This window comes from Salvelinus fontinalis, chromosome 18 (genome assembly GCF_029448725.1).
Source record: "Salvelinus fontinalis isolate EN_2023a chromosome 18, ASM2944872v1, whole genome shotgun sequence".
NCBI lineage: Eukaryota > Metazoa > Chordata > Actinopteri > Salmoniformes > Salmonidae > Salvelinus > Salvelinus fontinalis.
In genome coordinates this window covers 1,368,669-1,391,252 of record NC_074682.1, presented here as the reverse complement: position 1 = coordinate 1,391,252, position 22,584 = coordinate 1,368,669, and the positions used below count along the sequence as shown (strand labels likewise).

The 22,584-nt window shown below is 42.6% G+C and overlaps 1 protein-coding gene across 1 annotated transcript; it reads right to left on the bottom strand.

The window, feature by feature from the left end:
* Window positions 1-238: 238 nt before the first annotated feature.
* On the bottom strand, window positions 239-3,351 carry LOC129814792 (growth/differentiation factor 5-like). Its single transcript, XM_055867822.1, has 2 exons — window positions 2,598-3,351; window positions 239-1,287 (listed from the first exon to the last, which is right to left on the bottom strand). The coding sequence occupies exons 1-2, from the start codon at window positions 3,349-3,351 to the stop codon at window positions 425-427; spliced, it is 1,617 nt and encodes a 538-aa protein (XP_055723797.1). The 3' UTR covers window positions 239-424.
* Window positions 3,352-22,584: the final 19,233 nt, after the last annotated feature.

Genomic DNA, 22,584 nt, shown 5'->3' with positions numbered 1-22,584 from the left:
AGTCAGACCACAGAGTGAAGGAAAAGCAGACAACAAGTGCTCAGCATATGTGGGAACTCCTTCAAGACTGTTGGAAAAGCATTCCAGGTGAAGCTGGTTAAGAGAATACCAAGAGTGTGCAAAGCTGTCAATAAGGCAACGGGTGGCTATTTGAAGAATCTCAAATATAAAATATATTCTTATTTGTTTAACACTTTTTTGGTTACTACATGATTCCAGATGTGTTATTTCATAGTTGTGATGTCTTCACTATTATTCTACAATATAGAAAATAGTACAAATAAATAAAAACCCTCGAATGACTCAGTGTTCTAAAACTTTCGAGTGTTAAACAATCTGTTAACTCAAAATATTTAACTCAAACTCTGTAGGATTTCAGGCTGAACTATAAAACCAAGACCTCAGATGAGTCTTTCGTCCATTGCTACCTGCAGCCACAGGACTCCACCACCATGTCCTCATACTGTTTGTAGACCACGTTATTGGCCGAGTCAATGTAGAGGATACTGATTGGGCTGAGGCGAGTAGGCACGCAGCAGGTGGGCGGAGTCGAGTCGGGGTCCATGGAGTTCATGAGCGTCTGGATGATGGCGTGGTTGGTGGGCTCGAGATGCGAGCGAATAGGGAAGTCACAAACCCCGTCGCAGTGGTAGGCCTCATACTCTAGTGGGGCGATGATCCAATCGTCCCAGCCCATCTCCTTGAAGTTGACGTGCAGCTGCTTCCTGTGGCAACGAGGCTTGGGGTTCTTGGCTAGCTTCTTGCCGCGGTTGGTTGGAGCTCGGCGCATGCGCCGCTGAGTGAACAGGTATTCGTACACAGTCTTGTTGTCGTGGCCCGACCGAGCTTTGATCTCGTTGTAGAACAAGTCATTTTTCTTGGTGCGCCCGAACATGAGGAAAAAGGCCTTCTCTTTGGTTTGCCTGCCCGGACGACTGAAGCCCAGTGCCCTGAGGTCCACGGGGCTTCCCCGTTCTAAACCCTCCAGCTCAAAGCAAAGCTGGACGGTGTTCTTGAAATTCTTGAATAGTTTCCAAATGTCAAACACTTCCCATTTGGGCGAATTGTGGTCCTTGATGGTTTGAGTTTGGAGCAGTGTAGCTTTCTGCTTACCTGCTACACAAGTGAACAGCTTCAGGCAGAAAACTCTGTCAGTGGAAAGTGCTTTGTGTGGATCAGCCAGTCTTTTCCTGAGTATATGCAGCTCGGCACCCAGTAACCCCTCCTTCTCCAGGGAACTGATGTTGAAGTAATACTTCTGTCTTCTCAGCTGGGGAATACGGGCATCTGTAAAAGAAGATAACAGAGTCAAGGGCAAGAATAACCATCATATTGACATGTTTCTTTACATGTTAATGTAGCTTCTCAGGTAAGACACAGGTGGTAAGAGTTATGTGTAATTTTTTCTTTGGTGAGGGAAAGCGTGGCCATATAAAAATTAAAGGCAGCATTTTCTTCCAGGCACATTATGCGTTTGAAATTACATTAAAACCAGACATTTGCAGACTACATACCACATTGAACTGTAAACAGACCATTATTATGGACCTGCAGCTGTTTATGAGTGGATCTACCACCACGTCATATGGCATTTGCTAAGAGTGGACCAAACAAAACCTGGACAACACAAAATATATTGAGAAAGGGTAGAGTGACTTGCAGATTTAGGAGCCCAACCAGAGATAAAAACACATCTGAAACTGAGAATTTAAGGAAGAGGAGGAGAGGAGGAGAAAGAGGTGATGGGGAAAAAGAAGAAGTGTGTACTGTTTTACAGATGAAAAAATGTAATGTCTGGCAAGGGATCAGTTACAACTTCTTAGTCATACAAAGGGGAAGGTCACCAACCTGTTATACAGATAAAGGGCAAAATTAAAGTACATTAATTGCTTGAAATGTAAACCTTTAGCAGCTAGAAATATAAGCATAAACATTATTTTAAAGAGCTTTAAACAGCAAATACATTATTTTTTGTTTACACTTTAAATAACTGAGGGAATTTTTAATTCTACTAGGCAAGTCAGTTAAGAACAAATTCTTATTTGTTAAATAAGCGTGTTAACTGCCTTGTTCAGAGTTTTACCTTGTCAGCTCGGGGATTTGATCTTGCAACCTTTCGGTTACTAATCTAATGCTCTAACCACTAGGCTACCTGCCACCCCAATCATGACTATGCACATGGCTACTGACAGTGTGACAGACCCAAAACCAAGAGTTTTAAAAACTATTATGTCAAACACCAAGAGACCTTTTGACTTCAGCTTCAAGTTTGCTTCGACTTTAGCTTGACCTTACCTCTTACATAAAGAGGTTGGTTTGATGAGCATAGGCCTACAGCTCCACTGTCTCTTGGATATGTTTAATTGATCAACGTAACAAAATGCTACAATTAAAGATAAGTAAGCATATTCAGAATTGATTATAATGATTATATTTTCTTTGGCAAAGGTGAACAGTTACTTTTATTGGACCACTTATCCATAATTGATAAGCCTTATTTTGACTTTGCAAGCAGTAAAGCAGATTTTTGTGTATTATGAGACACCACTGTTATCATGTTTGTATAACTCATTGTTTATATGGCATCAAAAGTTTACCTTGTCCTTTATCCACAAAGCTTGTGATGGTGTTGGCCATGCCAGCCTCGTGCAGCACACTAGTGTTCACCCCTCCTGTGGATAGTGACCAATACAGTGACAACATGTAGTCATGCGGAGTTACCAATAGGAGCTTTGGAGAGTATCTGCCGTTAAGTTTGCCCGTTGCTTTGCCACTCATTTGGGCCAACCGAGCGATGTGCTTTTGCACGTCAACCTCCTTTTGTTGTCCAGTTCGAGCTGATGTTGCAGCTCTGGGGACAGTGTTTCCTTTGCTCTGTCCAGGCCTGCCTGAGCCTTTGCCTGTTTGCATGCTCAACGCCACGGGAACAGGCGCAGCTGCTGCTTTAGTAGCATCCCCGCCGGGTGCCCAATAGCGCACAGCCTCCTTGGGCCCCAAATTGACAGCTCCGCGAGCACGGCTGACCGTTACGCTGTGCGGTGATGACACTAATGTCACAGCTTTCGCTTTGGCTGCCTCGCCCTTTATCAGCGGGGGTCCTGTTCTAATGCGCGTGATCCTCGCAGCACTTAGAGACTTCCAACCCCCTGCGCCGTAGTTTCCTACCGTCGACCTGGCAGTTGAGCCAATTCCCGGGTTGGCTCCTTCACCTGCTCCGCCTGTGTGCTCCTTGCCTCCGCTCTCGGGTGCGCACTCTGCAATGCCGGTATGGCTCAGTGACGCTGGGATAAAGTCCAGGTATAAGAGAGTCCAACACCCCAATAAAAGAGGGACACTTTCCAGTACTTTCATCCTCTGATCTTCCTTTGAATTTTAGCCAGGGAGAAACGCGCACAGGCTTTTCCCGTTTGAAATAAGTAAACATGAACAAGTTTGGAAATGTGAAAATGTGGACTAGAAGTTAGTGTTCTATGGTAAATTACACTATGCAAACCGTTACTCCCAGAGCCGCTATTCAGTACCATAGTGATGCAAATGTCCTGTTGCTGGTCTTGCTTTCCAATATGCAGTAGATGTCCGACAAGGTTTGCATTGAGAGGAGAAAACTTGACTTCGCTTGAACTCCAACTATTCTGCTCGATATCTTGTAAGAGACTTGTTTAAATCCCATTTTTTCCAAGAGGGGAGAATGGCGTAATGCTGCCACAGTTTTTTCCCCTCAAAGTTTGAACCCCATCCAATGAAAATAGTTCACACACAGAAACCTGCAGGTGCTCTGAAAATCTACAAACCTGAACTAAGGAATTGGAAAAGGAATTCCAACGCAAACCAGTTTAATTACTCTATGATGTCATGCTGTCTAAACCAATTTAAGTGCAATATTTATTCTCAAATCTTCTATGCTCTTCCCACCACTATGAGTCATACTCTACATAAAAAGTCACTAAAACACAAAGCTTTGCATTATGTCATTTAAAATGACCGTTTACTCAAGCTCCTAACATCTTTAAACAGTGGGGTTGGATGAGTGATGAGGGCAGAAAAGAGGGCAGACTAGATAGGAAAGATGCTTGGGAACTTGTATTACTTGAGCTAAATAAATTATGCAACACCATTAATCTCACTGTTTCTGTTGATAAACCACTTATAATGGATTTTTTTTGTTGCTGATACATCTGTTTACATGACAAAAAGAGGATTTGCAGCTCATTCTTTTATACTACTTATTCCCCCCACAAAATTGTGACTGCTAGCAAAAAGCTCATAGTTTGTATTGTGCATTTTATTTATAGATCACATACAATGGATATTGTTTCCATAGTGTTTCTTTATAGGATATAATGTAGGCCGCATTAAAGCTTCCATATTTCAAATATTTAGGGCCTTATTCAATAAAACGTATTGCTATTGCTATGTAGATGTATAACTAATACAAAATCCATCTTGGACTGCAAGTGTAACGGAGGTGTTCCTTATAACCATGCTTGTATGATGAATAACCTTGCCTGAGATATGGATTTGTGTTTTCTCCTTGAGCCAATGCCTTTAGTTTAGTGGGCTAATAACGTCTTGCCGTACTCAAACAAACCGGGTTCAAAACTGAGGTGGTCACACAAGAACCTTATGGATTCATGTTTACAGGGTGAAACCAAAATAAACGTAATTACATATCACAAGTATAGTAGTTGCCTGGGAATAAGCCTCTTATTCCAGAAACCCTCCTAACTGGTTTTGATTGAATAGGGGGCTTCGTTTATTCAATACTTTATAATGCCAAGGCAAGCCAACATCTCTGGCTAAGACTGTGCTTTACAAATAATTAGATGCCAAAACCAGGGTTAAATTTTGAAAATTGGCAGGCAGATGTGTCTCAAGTGGTTTGAAATAGGAGCTAGTGTTTTTGTATGTTTGAGCATTCTTCCTCTACCTGTAGAACTCTCCCACTCTGTATAGGCCGGGTATGTATGAAAATGTATGTGGGGCATTGAATAAAGTGACCGTATTGGTCACATGCACATGGTTAGCAGATGTTAAATCGAGTGTAGCGAAATGCTTGTGCTTCTTGTTCCGACCATTCAGTAATATCTAACAAGTAATCCAACAATTTCACAACAATTACCTTTTACACACAAGTGTAAAGGAATTAATAATAATATGTAGATAAAAAATATATGGATGAGTGATGGCCGAACAGCATAGGCAAGATGCAGTAGATGGTGTAGAGTAAAGTATATACATATGAGATGAGAAATGTAGGGTATGTAAACATTATATAAAGTGGCATTGTTTAAAGTGATACATTTATTACATACAATTTTTTTATTATTAAAGTGGCTAGAGATTTGAGTCAGTATGTTGGCAGCAGCCACTCAATGTTAGTGATGGCTGTTTAATAATAGTCTGATGGCCTTGAGACAGAAGCTGTTTTTCAGACTCTCAGTCCCAGCATTGATGCACCTGTACTGACCTCGCCTTCTGGATGATAGCGGGGTGAACAGGCAGTGGCTCGGGTGGTTGTTGTCCTTGATGATCTTTATGGCCTTCCTGTGACATCGGGTGGTGTAGGTGTCCTGGAGGGCAGGTAGTTTGCACCCGGTGATGCGTTGTGCAGACCTCACTACCCTCTGAAGAGCCTTACGGTTGTGGGCGGAGCAGTTGCCGTACCAGGCGGTGATACAGCCCAACAGGATGCTCTCGATTGTGCATCTGTAAAAGTTTGTGAGTGTTTTTGGTTACAAGCCAAATTTATTTAGCCTCCTGAGGTTGAAGAGGTGCTGTTGCGCCTTCTTCACCACGCTGTCTGTGTGGGTGGACCATTTCAGTTTGTCTGTGATGTGTACGCCCGAGCAACTTAAAACTTTCCACCTTCTCCACTACTGTCCTGTCAATGTGGATAGGGGGGTGCTCCCTCTGCTGTTTCCTGAAGTCCACGGTCATTGCACATCAACTTTATGATCCCTTCTAATGAGTACTGCTTTAGTTTTATTTTGTGACAAAACATTTTTAAATGAAAGATTCATCCCATTTTGATTGTTCAAAAAATATGTAACATTCTAAATGGATGAGTGTTTATGAGTCTGCAGTGTTAGTTGTTTCAGAGACTTTTCATAATGGCCAAATCACCATTTTAGTCAATCATTTCAGAATTTGTGTATAATTTTGAAAAGACTGGAAATATAATTAGACGTGTGATAATGTATTTTAACGTCTTTACTTTTCCATGTGTATAGTGAGCTATGCTGTCCGTATTACCTAATATTGCTTCCATTTAATTCTAAGGCAATTATGGGACATGTCAAAACCATTTATTCTAATTTCAGGATAGCAATTTGTCTCTTATTAACATGGCTAAATACAATCCTAACAATGTCTCAATCCAGGATACAATGGGGGAGAATAGGAAGAGGGCCCAGGCTGCATACCAATGGTTTGATGATCCTCTTCCGTCCAAGTATTATTAACAACTCCACAGAGGGCCCTACTTGAACTCCTCAGGTTGTGACTCCAACCCTGGAGCATTGAAGTAGCTGTGCCAGAGACAGTAGATAAGGAATCCAAGAAGTATCCTGAAGGTTAGCCTGAAGGTTTAAGTTCAGGACACAGAGACATACATGTAAACACACTCACGGGTGGGATGAAAACCGCAGTGCTTTGCCACCCCTTTGAAAATAAAGGTGTGCACAGCACATTTTGAGTCCAACTGTCATGGATGTATTCTGTTCTCAGGATGTTTGAAAAAGCACAGAGGAAATTTGTCTCAGCTTGTGGTTTACCTCATACTACACTGGCTTGCAGTAGCAAGAGAACATTGCTTTTGTGTGAATATGCCACTGTGCTTGTGCTAGCCATTGCCATGTGACGGTAATAATAACTTTGATGGGGTAAATGTGTACACTACTATTGAGACAGGACGACTTTCAAAAACCACAGAAAAATCTCTGTCATAAACGTGGCCTAATAAAATAAAGAGTCCATTTGTTACCAACTAGCTTACATAACTTTGGGTCGGTGCTTGGAGACTTGTATGTTACTCTGAATAACTTTCCATTTCAAATATTACTCAGCGAAAAACATGATGTTCAAAATGTCAGGACTGTGGAACACTGCAATATTCGGCACGTTGTAAGAATGACCTACTGTACAATCAATCAAATGTATTCATAAAATCTCTTTCTACATCAGCCGATGTCACAAAGTGCTGTACAGAAACCCAGCCTAAAACCCCAAACAGCAAGCAATGCAGATGCAAGAAGCACAGTGGCTAAGAAAAACATAGCCTAAATGGGCATTAACTCTCTTTTACAAGGTAACAATTAACATATTTACAGTGCTATCTAGTTGAACATAAGCTTAATTGTCTGTGCCCTAACCCCATCTGTATAACATTTGGTTGCAGATTTTATCCTGTGCTTTGTGGTGAGCCCTTAATTGACAAAAAGTTGAGCAAAAGCAGTTTAAAACAAATGCACCAGTGCCCCCTTTAGGCTATATCCTGTCTCATTGTGTAACAAATTGAGAACATGCAATCCAGGAGGAAGGTCTAAAAGGTTCCATGTGGACAGAATATCATGCCAATCACTGGTACTTTGCGTTTATTAGTTGCATACTGTCAGAGAATGTCCATCAAAGTATCCTTATTGCCGGGTAACGATATCATTTTTCTGGAGTATTGAAAATGGAAATAATGACAACCTCCATATATGGTTCTTAAAACTAGACCTGACCTTCAAGGAGAACAGGATCAACTATTTCACTAAGTAAGTCTGGATTTGGCTGCCTGGAAAATTTCAACTGCAGTCATTTTGCCTGGATTTATTTGGTTATCCTGAGTGAACATATATTACAGCTTCAGGTCCTTGTGGCTTTACTCCAATGGCTGACCTGGTCGCACCCAACTCCCTAACACACCCGCTTATAGATAATGAGCGTGGCTTGTTTAAACTCCGTTAAATGTGCAGCCATGCTTTGAGCCTGACGGCGAGAAGAAAGAGACTTCTATACCCGGGCCAATGCCTTTCCACCTGAGCTGCAGGTGTTTGCTTTTCGTGCCTGTGGCTTTGAGTGGTCAGGCTCCATTCATTTTACATTTGGGACGGAAATGTTTACCTTTTCCAAAATGTCTAATGCTTGCCAGGAAAAGGTAGTTTGATGAAGTGTTTGATAATTGCAACCTATTGATTTCTACATGAATCTTTGACTTTGTGAAACAGTATTGTAAGTATTATATCAGGGGGTAGGCTAAAATATACTGATAGATAACAAATACGATGTTATATGAGAGTGCATTAAAAGAGAAAATGCTATTTTGCATTGCTAAGATATCAACAATGATAATAATAAATTATTCTACTCCTATTCCTATTTGAGTCCTATTCCAGTATAATGCACATTTGAATCCATGCACTGAATGAAGCAACGCTTACAATATGAAAAATATATTACATATTTTATCAATTCAAATATGCTTTCTTGGTGCATGGGGAAAATAGTTACTTACCCCCAGAAATCCAGTTGAGTTCAGTAAACACATGGGACTAGGGAATTCAACTCAACACGCTAAATGTAGATGTTAAAGTACAGTGCCTTCAGAAAGTATTCATACCCCTTGATTTGTTCGACATTTTGTTGTGTTACACCCTGAATTCAAACTGGATTAAATATTATTTTGTCACCCATCTAAACACAATACTCCGTAAAGACGAAATGAGAAGATGCTTTTAGAAATTTTAGCAAATGTATTGAAAATGAAATACAGAAATATCTTATTTACATAAGTAATCACACCCCTGAGTCACTATATGTTAGAATCACCTTGGGCAACAATGACAGCTGTGTCTTCTGGGTAAGTCTCTAAGTGCTTTGCACATGTGGATTGTACAATAACATTTTTATAATAAAAAAAAAAAAGTTCTAATTGTTGATCATTGCTAGACAACCATTTTCAAGTCTTGCCATAGATATTCAAGCATATTTAAGTCAAAGCTCTATTTCATTTTATTTTTTATCCTGAAAAAAATCCCCAGTCCTTAACGGTTACAAGCATACCCATAACATGATGCATCCACCACTATGCTTCTAAATAGAGAGTGGTACTCAGTGGTACTCAGTAATGTGTTGTATTGGATTTGCCCCAAAAATATCACTTCGTATTTAGGACAAAAAATTAATTGCTTTGCCACATTTTTTACAGTATTACTTTAGTGCCTTGTTGCAAACACGATGAATGTTTTGGAATATATTTACTAAGCTAACATATTGTATTGTTTTAAGATGGATCATTTAGATATTTGATTTTGAATTTTAGGACCCCTTTAAAACGTATTGTCAATAGGGGGCGCTGTTTTTACATTGGAAAAAATCGTGCCCAATTTAAACGGCCTCGTACTCTATTCTAGATCATACAATATGCATATTATTATTACTATTGGATAGAAAACACTCTCAAGTTTCTAAAACTGTTTGAATTATATCTGTGGGTAAAACAGAACTCATTTGGCAGCAAACTTCCATACAGGAAGTGAAAAATCTGAAAACGAGGCTCTGTTTCAGGGCCTGCCTATTCAACTGGCTTTTATTTATCGATATACATGCACTTCATACGCCTTCCACTAGATGTCAACAGGCAGTGGAAGGTGGAATGGGGTGTCTAGCTTGATGTGAGGCCGAATAAGAGCTTTTGGAGTGACAGGTCCGCCCTATTGGCAGTATTTAGCCGCGCACCAGGGAACCCCACATTGTCTTCTGAAATGCGTTAGGTATACACGACGAAATGCTCCGTCTTGGAATTTATTGGATACATATGAGAAAAACATCATAAAGATGGATTTTCAACCGAGTTTGACCAGTTTATTCGACGTTTATTGTGACTTTTGGAATTTTTCGTTCCATGCGCCAAGAGTTGATGGACATGTGCGCGCCACAATGCTAGCCAAAGTTGCTAATTCGACAGAAGAAATGGACATTCTAAAACAAAACAACAATTTATTGTTGAACTAGGACTCCTTGCACTACATTCTGATGGAAGATCATCAAAGGTAAGAGAATATTTATGATGTCATTTCGTATTTTTGTGGAATATGTTGGCTCCAACATGGCGGAGAATGACTGGGCGCTGTCTCAGAATATTGCATGCTGTACTTTGTACTAAAGTTATTTTTTTAAATCTAACACAGCGGTTGCATTAAGAACCAGTGTATCTTTCATTTGCTGTACAACATGTATTTTTTAGCAAAGTTTATGATGAGTTTTTTGGTTAGATTACGTGACTGTCCAAAATTTCTCCGGACAATTTGGTGCATTATGGTATAACATGATGTTATAAGACTGTCATCTGATGAAGTTGTTCAAAGGTTAGTGATTCATTTTATCTCTATTTGTGGGTTTTGTGAAAGCTATGTTTGCGGTGAAAACATGGCGTTGTGTGTTTGGCTATTGTGGTGAGCTAACATAAATATATTTTGTGTTTTCGCTGTAAAACATTTTAAAAATCGGACATGTTGGCTGGATTCACAAGATGTTTATCTTTCATTTGCTATATTGGACTTGTGATTTCATGAAATTATATTATATGATATCCCTGTGGCGCAAGGCTAGGCTATGCTAGTCAGCGTTTCTGATGAGGAGGATCCCGGATCCGGGAGGGTGAATCGGTAGAGGTTATTAATAGAAAGTTACTCAAGTAAAAGTAAAAGTCATCCAGTAAAATACTACTTCAGAAAAGTCTAAAAGTATTTGGTTCTAAATATAATTAAGTATCAAAAGTAAATGTAATAGCTAAAATATTCTTAAGTATCAAAAGTACAAGTATAAATCATTTCAAATTCCTTCTATTAAGCAAAGCAGGCCGCACCATTTTCTTGTTTGTAAAATTGATGGATAGCCAGGGGCACACTCCAACACTCAGACATCATTTAAAAAAGATACATTTGTGTTTAGTGAGTCCACCAGATCAGAGGCAGAAGTGATCCATGTGTTGTCTTGATAAGTGCATGACCATTGGACCATTTTCCTATTCTGCTAAGCATAAAAAATGTAAGGAGTACTTTTGGGTGTCAGGTAAAATGTACAAAGTAAAAAGTATATTATTTTCTTTAGGAATGTAGTGAAGTAAAAGTAAAAGTAGGCAAAAATATAAATAGTCAAGTAAAGCAGAGATACCTCAAAAACCTACTTAAGTAGTACTTTAATGTATTTTTACTTAAGTACTTTAAACTGCTGTCTGTCACCCATACTACATTGTTTTGATTTTATATTTCGGCTTCCTAAAACACACAGGATTGAAGGACAGAGGTACTAACGCTCCGCTTCCAATTAATTAGTAGAATAATCAGCTAATGGGAGTGGAAGATATTATTTTTTAACAAACTATATTTTCTGTATCAACTGGCAGCTCTAATACATACTATTTGCAAGTTGTTGATCTCTAGTTAGTTTTATCACTATCACTATCCTACTGATCTTTTGGGCAATAGGCTACTTCCTGACCTTACCATTTTGCAGGTAGACCCTGTAGCACTACTCTGTTGGGTGTGTCATGGCCCCAGAAGTTATACTGGCCTTCATAGCCCTCTCATTCAGTCTTTCTGTCCACTGTTTCCCCCCATCTCCTCTCCCTCCTAACTGCACATGGCCCTCATATTACTTGACGTGCGGACATCAAGGTTTATTTTTGTGAGGATACATTTTCAAGTATTCTCTGCCAGAGACAATATTATGTTGGAAATATACAGGTATTAACTGTTAGATTTAAGATGATAAAATAAACCCAAGTGCTAGGCATTGGCACGGTCAAACAGAGTGGAGATTGTGCGTACCGCCCTACTAATGAAACATACGAGGGAAGCTCAATCACTAATAATTACTCCCACACCCCTCTATTTCAGGTGATTTGCACCCCTTCATTTATCTTCCACTCAATGCAACATTCATTTCAAGATAGTTTCCCGCACTGTGACACTTAGTGCCTCTAAACAGATGCTTGAACTGAAGTATTTTTTTATCATTTTTTTTTCATATGGTTCCAGATTAACTGTATGCTGTATAGTTTCCTGCATAATTCTGAAAATCAAATGAAGAAATCAAGCAAGAAAACAGTAAATAAATGTTGTTCTTGAAAAAAACAAGTCATCCTATTTTGTTTTATGAACGCCGAACAGTTCAAGCGTTATCTTTACAAGCGCTGATAATGTGCTATGTAAAAAGGGGAGATATCTAAAACAAACCCATTTTTACCGGTGGTCTAAGTACTTAAGTACAAATACTTAAATGCACTACTTAAGTCGTTTTTGGGAGTATCTGTTCTTTACTTTACTATTTATATTTTTGGTAATTTTTACTTTGACTTCACTACATTCCTAAAGAAAATGATGTACTTTCTACTCCATACATTTTCCCTGACACCCAAAAGCACTCGTTACATTATGATAGAAAAATGTACACACAAAAGAACATCCCTGGTCATCCCTATTGCCTCTGATCTGGAGGACTCACTAAACACAAATGCTTCATTTGAAAGTTATGTGTTGGAGTGTGCCACTGGCTATCAGTAAATGTAAAAAAAAAAAAAAAAGTGATGCTGTCTGGTTTGCTTATTATAAGGAAGTTGAAATGATTTATACTTTTACTTTGATACTTGAGTACATTTTAGCAATTCCATTTACTTTTGATACTTAAGTATATTTGAAATCAAATACTTTTACACTTTTACTAAAGTAGTATTTTACTGGGTGACTTTCACTTTTACTTGAGTCATTTTCTATTAAGGCATCTTTACTTTTACTCAAGTATGACAATTGAGTAATTTTTCCACCACTGATTTTTACCACCTCCAAAATCCCTGACCTGGGGTGGCAGGTAGGCTAGAGGTTAGAAACAGGCCAGCAGTCGGTCTCTGGTTAAAATTCAGAGTCCGATGGGGACATCTTGTGGGTTGTGAGCTGGCAACAAGATTGTTACTGGAATCAGTATCCTAGATGCCATCGCCTGCCATTGCGCCCTTGAGCAAGGCACTTAACCCCTAACTCTGCTCCGGGGGCAGCGCACTTTTACTGACTCTGGGTTCAAACAAAGCAAAGAAGAATTTCAGTCTTCTTCAAAACCTTCCCACGAGAATTTGGATCACTTCCATTTCAATAGAACATCCCTGGTCATCCCTATTGCCTCTGATCTGGAGGACTTACTAAACACAAATGCTGTGTTGGAGTGTTGGAGTGTACCCCTGGCTATCAGACTGTTCCATTTTGAATAGGACAGCAATTTATTTCTTGAGTGGACTAGAATTAACATAGAATTCGCCACGACACTGCTTGACTTATGCAATACACATATGCATTGATAGAACATTTCTTGATAATGAATCTTAAATGTGAATGAATGTATAACTCTGCTATCAGTGCTCATTTGCTACTGTATTAGGGAATTATTAATTCAGGTGCATAGTGCCATCTTCTGGATTGTAGGAGAATTTACTCCCCAATCTCACAATAAAACATGAACATTTGGTGTTATGTGTATTGTGTGATATTAAAAATCTCTCAGATGCTTCAATAATTGGATAATGATTTATTTTAGGCAACCGTCCACTATCTGGTATTTACTTAGAAATGACACGGTAAAGTGGTTGATAACTACCAATAATAACTTCTTAGTTTCTTTGGTGAACAAGCACCATTACCTATTAGTAGCCTACCAGATGGCAGCCAGTTCTTCAAAGAACCAAAAAGTACCCCCTACTGTCATACAAAGTTTAAGTAAATAGGCAACAACACCAGCTGATACAGGACTGTATCTGTCTCTAAGCCATGGTTTGGTCTTGGTCGCTGATCAAAAGAGATGAGTCAAAAAAAGAGTCTGATCTTTACCAGCCATTGTGTAACCTTCACACAGACGTGCACAATTGTGCACACAGTGGACAGAATCAGCAAGTTTCATTAAAAAGTTACACTACCAATAACTCACAATTTATATTTTGTATTTATTTCAGATCCCCATTAGCTTCTGCCAAGACAGCAGCTACTCTTCCTGGGTTCCAAACAAGATTAAGGCTATTACTTACTAAATACAACAGTACATCACACAACACTACCACAATATATCTACAATACACAATCCATAATACCGCAATATAACAATATTACAATATACGTGTGTGTAGAGTGCGTGTGTTAGTATGTGTGTGTGTCTCCCCACAGTCCATGCTGTTCCATAAAGTGTAGCTCTATCTTTTTTTTTTGTGGGGGGGGGGGGGGGTCTGATTTCACTGCTTGAGTTACTTGATATGGAAAACAGTTCCATGTTGCCATGTCTCTATGTAGTACTATGCGTTTCCCATAGTCTGTTCTGGACTTGGGGAATGTAAAAGAGACCTCTGGTGGCCATGGCTTGTGGGGTATGCATGGATGTCTGAGCTGTGTGCTAGTTGTTTAAACATGTCATTACCTCTCACAAAGACAAGTATTGATGCAGTTAATCACTCCTCTACTTTGAGCCAGGAGAGAAGAATACCAGAAAGCAACCTGGAACCAAAATATCCAAACACTCTTAGATAACTTTCTGGATACCACATTCACTCACAGTAAAGAAGGCATCAATCTAGCAGTACAAAACATCAACTATATATTCAGGCAAACGGCAAAAGAAGCACAATTGAAATTGATAAAAAACAAAACAAAAAAGATCACAGATGACAACTGGTTTGATGCAGATTGTAAAATTATAAGAAAAAAAATTAGAACACTATCCAACCAAAAGTACAGAGACCCAAATAATGGTGAATTACGCCTTCATTACTGTGAGACTTTAAAACTCTATAAACGTACACTCAGAACCAAAAAAGCCCAGTACAACAGAAAGCAGCTGATGCTAATTGAGGAGTCCATAAACACAAACAACTTCTGGCAAAATTGGAAAAAATTCAAGAAATCTAAACAAGAGGAATTAGCGATACAAAATGGTGACATATGGACAACCCATTTTAAAACACTCTACAACACTGTTCAAATTGACACAAACGCAGAACAACGCCAAATTCATGAGAAGTTGAATGGATTAGAAAAAGCTATAAAGGACAACCAAAATCCACTGGACTCCCCAATTACTGACCAGGAGCTCTATAAGAAACTTCAGGCTCTCAAATTTAAAAAGGCATGCGGACCTGATGGCATCCTAAATGAGATGCTCAAACTCACTAGTGCAAAATTTCAATTGGCCATATTAAAACTGTTTAATTTGATCCTGAGTGTAGGTTATTTCCCTGACATCTGGAATCAAGGACTCATAACCCCAATCTTTAAAAACGGAGACAAATTTGACCCTAACAATTACAGAGGCATTTGTGTGAACAGTAACCTGGGGAAGGTTTTCTGTAGTATTATAAATGTAAGAGTTCTAAACTTCCTTAATAAGCACAATGTCTTGAGTAAAAGCCAAATTGGATTTATACCAAAACATCGCACGACCGATCATATTTACACCCTACACACCCTGATAGGTAAACATGTCCACCAAAATAATACCAAAATATACGCTTGCTTTATCGACTTCCAAAAAGCATTTGATTCTATTTGGCACACAGGACTGTTCTACAAAGTTATTGAAAGTGGTGTAGGGGGTAAAACATATGACATAATTAAATCAATGTATACTGGCAATACGTGCAGCATTAAAATTGGCAAGAAAAGAACAGAATTCTTTAACCAGGGGCGGGGCCTTCGTCAGGGTTGTAATCTGAGCCCTGCACTCTTCAATATTTACATCAACGAATTGGCCACTATTCTAGATAAATCCTCAGCCCCTGGTGTTAGTCTCCATAATTCAGAGGTTAAATGCCTACTCTTCGCAGATGACCTATGCCTGTTGTCACCCACAGCACATGGCCTACAGCAGAGCCTGGATCTGCTAGAGCAGTACTGCCAGACCTGGGCCCTGGCAGTAAACCCCAAAAAGACTAAAATAATGATTTTCCAGAGAAGATCCAGATCTCAGGGAATTAGACCAAAGTTCTCAATCGGTACAAAATATATAGAGTACTGCACACACTACAATTACTTAGGTTTAAAAATAAGCTCAACTGGACACCTTAATGAGGCAGTGAATGAACTGAGAGAGAAAGCACGCAGGGCATTCTACGCAATTAAAAAGCAAATTCAAATTGAAATACCTATTAAAATCTGGCTAAAACTAATTGAATATGTCATTGAACCAATTGCACTTTATGGCAGCGAGGTGTGGGGTCCACTTGCAAAACAAGATTTCATCAAATGGGACAAACATCCCATTGAAACCCTGCATGCAGAGTTCTGTAAGATTCTCCTACATGCCCAGAGGAAAACTACAAACAATGCATGCAGGGCAGAATTAGGCAAATATCCACTAATAATAAAAACTCAAAAAAGAGCAATTAAGTTTTGGAAACATCTAAAATACAGTGACCCCCTCTCATATCACTACCAAGCCCTGCAATACCAAGAGCTGAGCAAAGAAAAGAGTCCCCTCATCCAGCTGGTCCTGGGGCTGAGTTCACAAACCTGTTCTACTAACACACTGAAGCCTCAGGACCAGAACATCCGATCAATCAGAATAAACCAAATTACAACACAGTCAAAACAAAACTACATTGCTTGTTGGGAAACACAAGCACAAGCACAGAGCAAAATGCAGTGCTATCTGGCCCTAAATCGACAGTACACCGTGGCTAACTATTTGACTATGGTTACTGATCAAAACCTTAGAAAAACCTTGACAAAGTACAGGCTCAGTGAGCACAGCCTTGCCATTGAGAAGGGTAGACACAGGAAAACCTGGCTCCCTGTAGAGGAAAGGCTGTGCAACCACTGCACAACAGCAGAACTTGAGACGGAGCTGCATTTCCTGACAAAATGTCAAAAATATAAAACAATTAGAGAGTGTCATTTCCCCAAATTTGAAACTCTTATTCAAGGTTTCAAAGACCTCTCTGATGAGGATAGGCTACCCGTCCTGTTGGGGGAGGACGCAGAGAGCTGTGGGTTGGCAGCGCACTACATTGCTGCCTGCCATAAGTTGAGGGACAGTGTCTGACAGACCAATCAACCTGCACATGTACTCTACTGTATGTTTATTGTTATTGTTGAATGTATGGTTATATTGACACTTAGTTATTGTTGTTACTGTTGTCCCGTTGACCATTTTGATTCTCATTTTTATATTGTAAATAAGCTTTGGCAATATGTACATTGTTACGTCATGCCAATAAAGCAAATTGAATTGAATTGAATTGATTGACATAGATGTTAGCTATGCTATGCTGCTCTGTTCTGGGGCAACTTTAATTTGCCTATGTCCCTCTTTGTGGCACTTGACCATATGACTGGGCACTAGCCCAGGTGCGACAAATCTAGGGCTTAGCGATGTCAAGAAAGCAGAGCAGTGCTTTATTATGGACAGACCTCTCATCTTAGCTACCGTTGCATCAATATGATTTGACCATGACAGTTTACAATCCAGGGTTACACCAAGCAGTTTACTCTTCTCAACTTGCTCAATTTCCACATTATTCATTACAATTTAGTTGAGGTTTAGGGTTTAGTGAATGGTTTTTCCCAAATACAATGCTTGTAGTTTTTGAAATATTTAGGACTAGCTTATTTCTTGCCACCCATTCTAAAACGGACTGCAGGCCTTTGTTAAGTGTTATAGTGATTTAACTTGCTGTGGTCTGGTGGTGGTCCGCTTGTCATCAATACCTGGAGTTGGTCTTGAGAAGAGCCGACCGGACTCTCTTCCAGGTATGGCGACAGCAGCGGACAAACATCTGGGCCGAGGGTATGCCGACCTCTTCCTCTTGCTCCGGGAAGAGCGGGGGCTGATAACCCAGGGAACACCCGAAAGGCGAGAGCCCAGTAGCAGAGCAGGGGAGGGTGTTGTGGGCGTATTCAACCCACATAAGTTTCTGGCAGCAGCTGGTTGGATTGGAGGAGACAAGTCGTCTCCAGGTCTAGATTGGCTCGCTCCTACTGGCCGTTGGACTGAGGGTGTAACCCGGAAGACAGGCTGGCCGATGACCCAATGAGAGTGCAGAACTCCTTCAAGAACCGGGATGAGAACTGAGGACCCCGGTCGGAGACCATGTCCACCGGGAGTCCATGGATCCGGAAGACGTGCTGCACCATGAGCTGGACTGTCTCTTTGGCAGAGCGTGGCATGGGGAGAGAAATGAAGTGGGCAGCTTTGGAGAACCGGTCCACTACTGTCAGGATGGTGGTGTTGCCATCAGACCGGGGGAGACCCGTGACGAAGTCCAGTGATATGTGAGACTAGGGATGGTGAGGGACAGGGAATGGTTGAAGGAGACCAGCCTGAGCTTGTCAAAGAGTCTTGTTCTGTGCACATATCGTGCAAGGGGTGATGAACGCGGAGATGCCTGGGACCATGGTAGGCCACCAAAAGCGTTGCCGCACAAAGGCCAGGGTTCGATAGGAGCCCAGGTGGCAGGTAAGCCTGGAGGAGTGGGCCCACTCCAGGGTCGATGGGCGCACAGCATCAGGAACAAATATCCAGTTATCTGGGCCCCCCCTCTCCTGGTCTCGGGGTCCGAGGGTGTAGCCACGGGGCTATAGCGGCGTGACAGCACATCCGGCTTGATATTCTTCGATCCCGAGATATTCCAGGTTCTTGTGATCCGTCCACTCAATGAACGGATGTTCTGCCCCCTCCAGTTTCTCCACTCCTTCAACGCCATCTTCACCACAAGAAGCTCACGATTCCCCACATCGTAATTCCTCTCCGTGGTGTTGAGGTGATGGGAGAAGAAGGTGCAGGGATGTAACTTGAGGTCCAGGGCAGAATGCTGGGGCAGGACAGATGGAATTTGCATTTCTCTGCTTTCACTAAAAGCTGGTTCCCCATGAGGCCCTGGAGAACGTGTTCTTGGGCTGAGTGGGAGAAAATTAGGATGTTTGGAGCGGCTTGAAGGCCGAGGCGATGAGTGGTAGTAGGTAACGGTTCTTCACCGTGATGTCATTGAGGCCCCGGTAGTCGATGCACGGGCGCCGGCGGGGGAGGTAGAAGGATGCAGCTAGGGAGTCCTTGATGTAGGTCTCCATAGCCTTGGTCTCTGGACACAACAGAGTACAGTCGTCCCAGGGGAGGTGTGGTGCCTGGTCGATCCCGCAGTCATAGGGTTGGTGCGGAGGAAGTGAAGTGGCCCGGGCGTTACTGAAAACCCCAACTTCCAAGCCCACCAGAAGACGTCCCGGGGTAGGCTGCACTGACTTCAAGACAATGGGAGTGGCAGAATGGGCTCCAGCCCATGGTGGCACCAGCAGTCCATTCAATGAGGGGATTGTGTCGCTGGAGCCAAGAGAATCCCAATACCACGGGAACCTGAGGAGACTTAATTAATTAGCATGAATTGGATAGGCTCACTGTGGTTCCCTGACACTCGTAGGTTGATTGGAGTGGTATTGTGGGTGACATGGCCTATAGAGTGCCCTTCCAGCACTCTAACGTCCATGTGAATGGAAAGGGGCTGAGTGGGGATGCCCAGCCTGGACGCCAGGGTAGCATCCATAAAACTCATCGGCCCCAGAGTCGATGAGTACATGGAGAGATTTCAACTGGTTCCCACACAGCAGGATGGCATGGAAAGAGGTGCGAGTAAGAGGAGAGGAAAAGTTCTCCGTATGGCCCACCAGAGTACTCGCCCCTACCGGTGAGCCTGGTCTTTTAGTGGACAGGAGGATACGAAATTACCAGTAGTTCCACAATACAGACAACTCTTCATGTGAAGACGGTGTAGACATTCGGCGGGGGACAGCATGGCTCTGCCTAGTTGCATCGGCTCGGGAAAAGGTGAATTGGCAGAATTCTGAGACATTCGGGGGAACTCGGGTGGCCTCTGGTCCTCTCAGCAACGGAGACGTCAGGGACTTCCGGGATGACTCAGAGGCGAGGTGGAATCCTTGGGCGGGCGAGTGGAATCGGACCTCCTCTCCTTCCTACGTTCCGGTAGCCGCCCATCGATCGATCCGGATGGTTAAGGCAATGAGCGAGTCGAGATCTGTCGGTAGTTCCCGGGCTGCTAGTTTGTCCTTAAATTCCTCTGATAATCTGTGCAGGAACGTGTCGAACAGCGATTCCATGCACTCTCAGCTGCCAACGTGCGGAAATCCACTGCATAGTCTGCCACACTGCGGGAGTCCTGCCGAAGCTAGAGTAACTTCCGGGCAGCCTACTAACAGCCGGGTTACTGGGGGGCTGGGAGGTTACCGTTATGGTACGCTGCCTGACAGAAAACCTATGGAATTGCTCCAGTAATGTGTTCAATGCGCAGTCATGGAGTTCGTTCAAGGTCTGGAACCATTCCATAAGACCACGAAGCAACTCCTTGTGCCTTCCAATGGTGGCTCCTTGGGAGGAGATACAAGACATTACTAGGCTGCTTCCTACCGTTTTAGGTCAGAACACTGGGGCTGTCGCTGTCGTAATCCATGTGGGATAAATAAACTGGATTTTATAGAACTGATTGCAACTCTGAAAGACTCCAATAAAGTCCAACTATTTCAGGCCCAGTGCCATCACTGAGCAGTGGCAGCAAAAGATTCAGTAGATTTCTGGCACTACATGACTGGCTACGAGTCTAGTAATGCTCTGTTGGAGTTACTTTTGTAGATAACTTTGACACTTTTTGGTAACAGAAGATGTTCTACAGAGAGGATGGGGTTCATCCAAATCATCTTAGCCCATATTAATATATGTAGCCTTAGAAATAAGGTTCATGAAATCAATAACTTGCTAACATCAAATAACATTCATATATTAGCAATTTCTGAGACTCACTTAGATAATTAATTTGATGATACAGCAGTAGCAATACAAGGACATAATATAGAAGAGACAAGAGTGTTACGGTCGTCCTCCTCCTCTTCATCCGAAGAGGAGGAACATGGATTGAACCAAGGCGCAGCGTTTTGGAATGACATGATTTATTAAACAAAAACGAGGACGAAACGAAAACACTTGAATAAATTACAAAACAAATAAACGGTGTAGACAGACCTAGACGACGAACTTACATAAAACATGAAGAACGCACGAATAGAGAAAATAGGCTACACAAATGAACGATGAACAAACAAACCGAAACAGTCCCGCGTGGTGTACAGACACAGACACAGGAGACAACCACCCACAACGAACACTGTGAAAACACCTACCTAAATATGACTCTTAATTAGAGGAACGCAAAACACCTGCCTCTAATTAAGAGCCATACCAGGCAACCCATAAACCAACATAGAAACAGAAAACATAAAATGCCCACCCAAACTCACGTCCTGACCAACTAACACATACAACAAACTAACAGAAATAGGTCAGGAACGTGACATAACCCCCCCCATAAGGTGCGAACTCCGGGCGCACCAGCACAAAGTTTAGGGGAGGGTCTGGGTGGGCATCTGACCACGGTGGTGGCTCAGGCTCCGGGCGAGGTCCCCACCCCACCATAGTCAATCCCAGCTTCCATTTCCCCCTATGAATGTCCACCCTCATCTTACCCCCACTAAATCCTTTTGGTAACATCGACAACAGGGGCAGCACCGGGACAGAGGGATAGCTCAGGACAGAGGGATAGCTCAAGACAGAGGGATAGCTCAAGACAGAGGGATAGATCAGGATAGAGAGGTAGCTCAGGATAGAGAGGTAGCTCAGGATAGAGGGGCAACTCCGGACTGAAAGGCAGCTCCGGACAGAGAGACAGCTCTGGACTGAGGGGCAGTTCTGGGTAAATAGCCGCTCTGGGCTAAGGGACAGCTCAAGACTGGCTGACGGCTCTGGACGCTCATGGCTGGCTGACGGCTCTCGACGCTCATGGCTGGCTGACGGCTCTGGCCGCTCATGGCTCGCTGACGGCTCTGGCCGCTCATGGCTCGCTGACGGCTCTGGCCGCTCATGGCTCGCTGACGGCTCTGGACGCTCATGGCTCGCTGACGGCTCTGGACGCTCATGGCTCGCTGACGGCTCTGGACGCTCATGGCTCGCTGGCGGCTCTGGCAGATCCTGTCTGGTTGGCGGCTCTGGCAGATCCTGTCTGGTTGGCGGCTCTGGCAGATCCTGTCTGGTTGGCGGCTCTGGCAGATCCTGTCTGGTTGGCGGCTCTGGCAGATCCTGTCTGGTTGGCAGCTCTGGCAGATCCTGTCTGGTTGGCGGCTCTGGCAGATCCTGACTGACGACTGGCTCTAGCGGCTCCTGACTGACTATCGGCTCTGACGGCTCGGGACAGACGGGCGGCTCTAATGGCTCGGGACAGACGGATGGCTCAGATGGCGCTGGGGAGACGGATGGCTCAGACGGCGCTGGGGAGACGGATGGCTCAGACGGCGCTGAGGAGACGGATGGCTCAGATGGCGCTGGGGAGACGGATGGCTCAGATGGCGCTGGGAGACGGATGGCTCAGACTGCTCCTGTCTGGCGGAAGGCTCTGGCTGCTCCTGTCTGGCGGAAGGCTCTGTAGGCTCATGGCAGACGGACAGCTTTGCAGGCTCATGGCAGACAGGCAGTTCATGCGCCCTTGGGCAGACGGCAGATTCTGGCCGGCTGAGACGCACT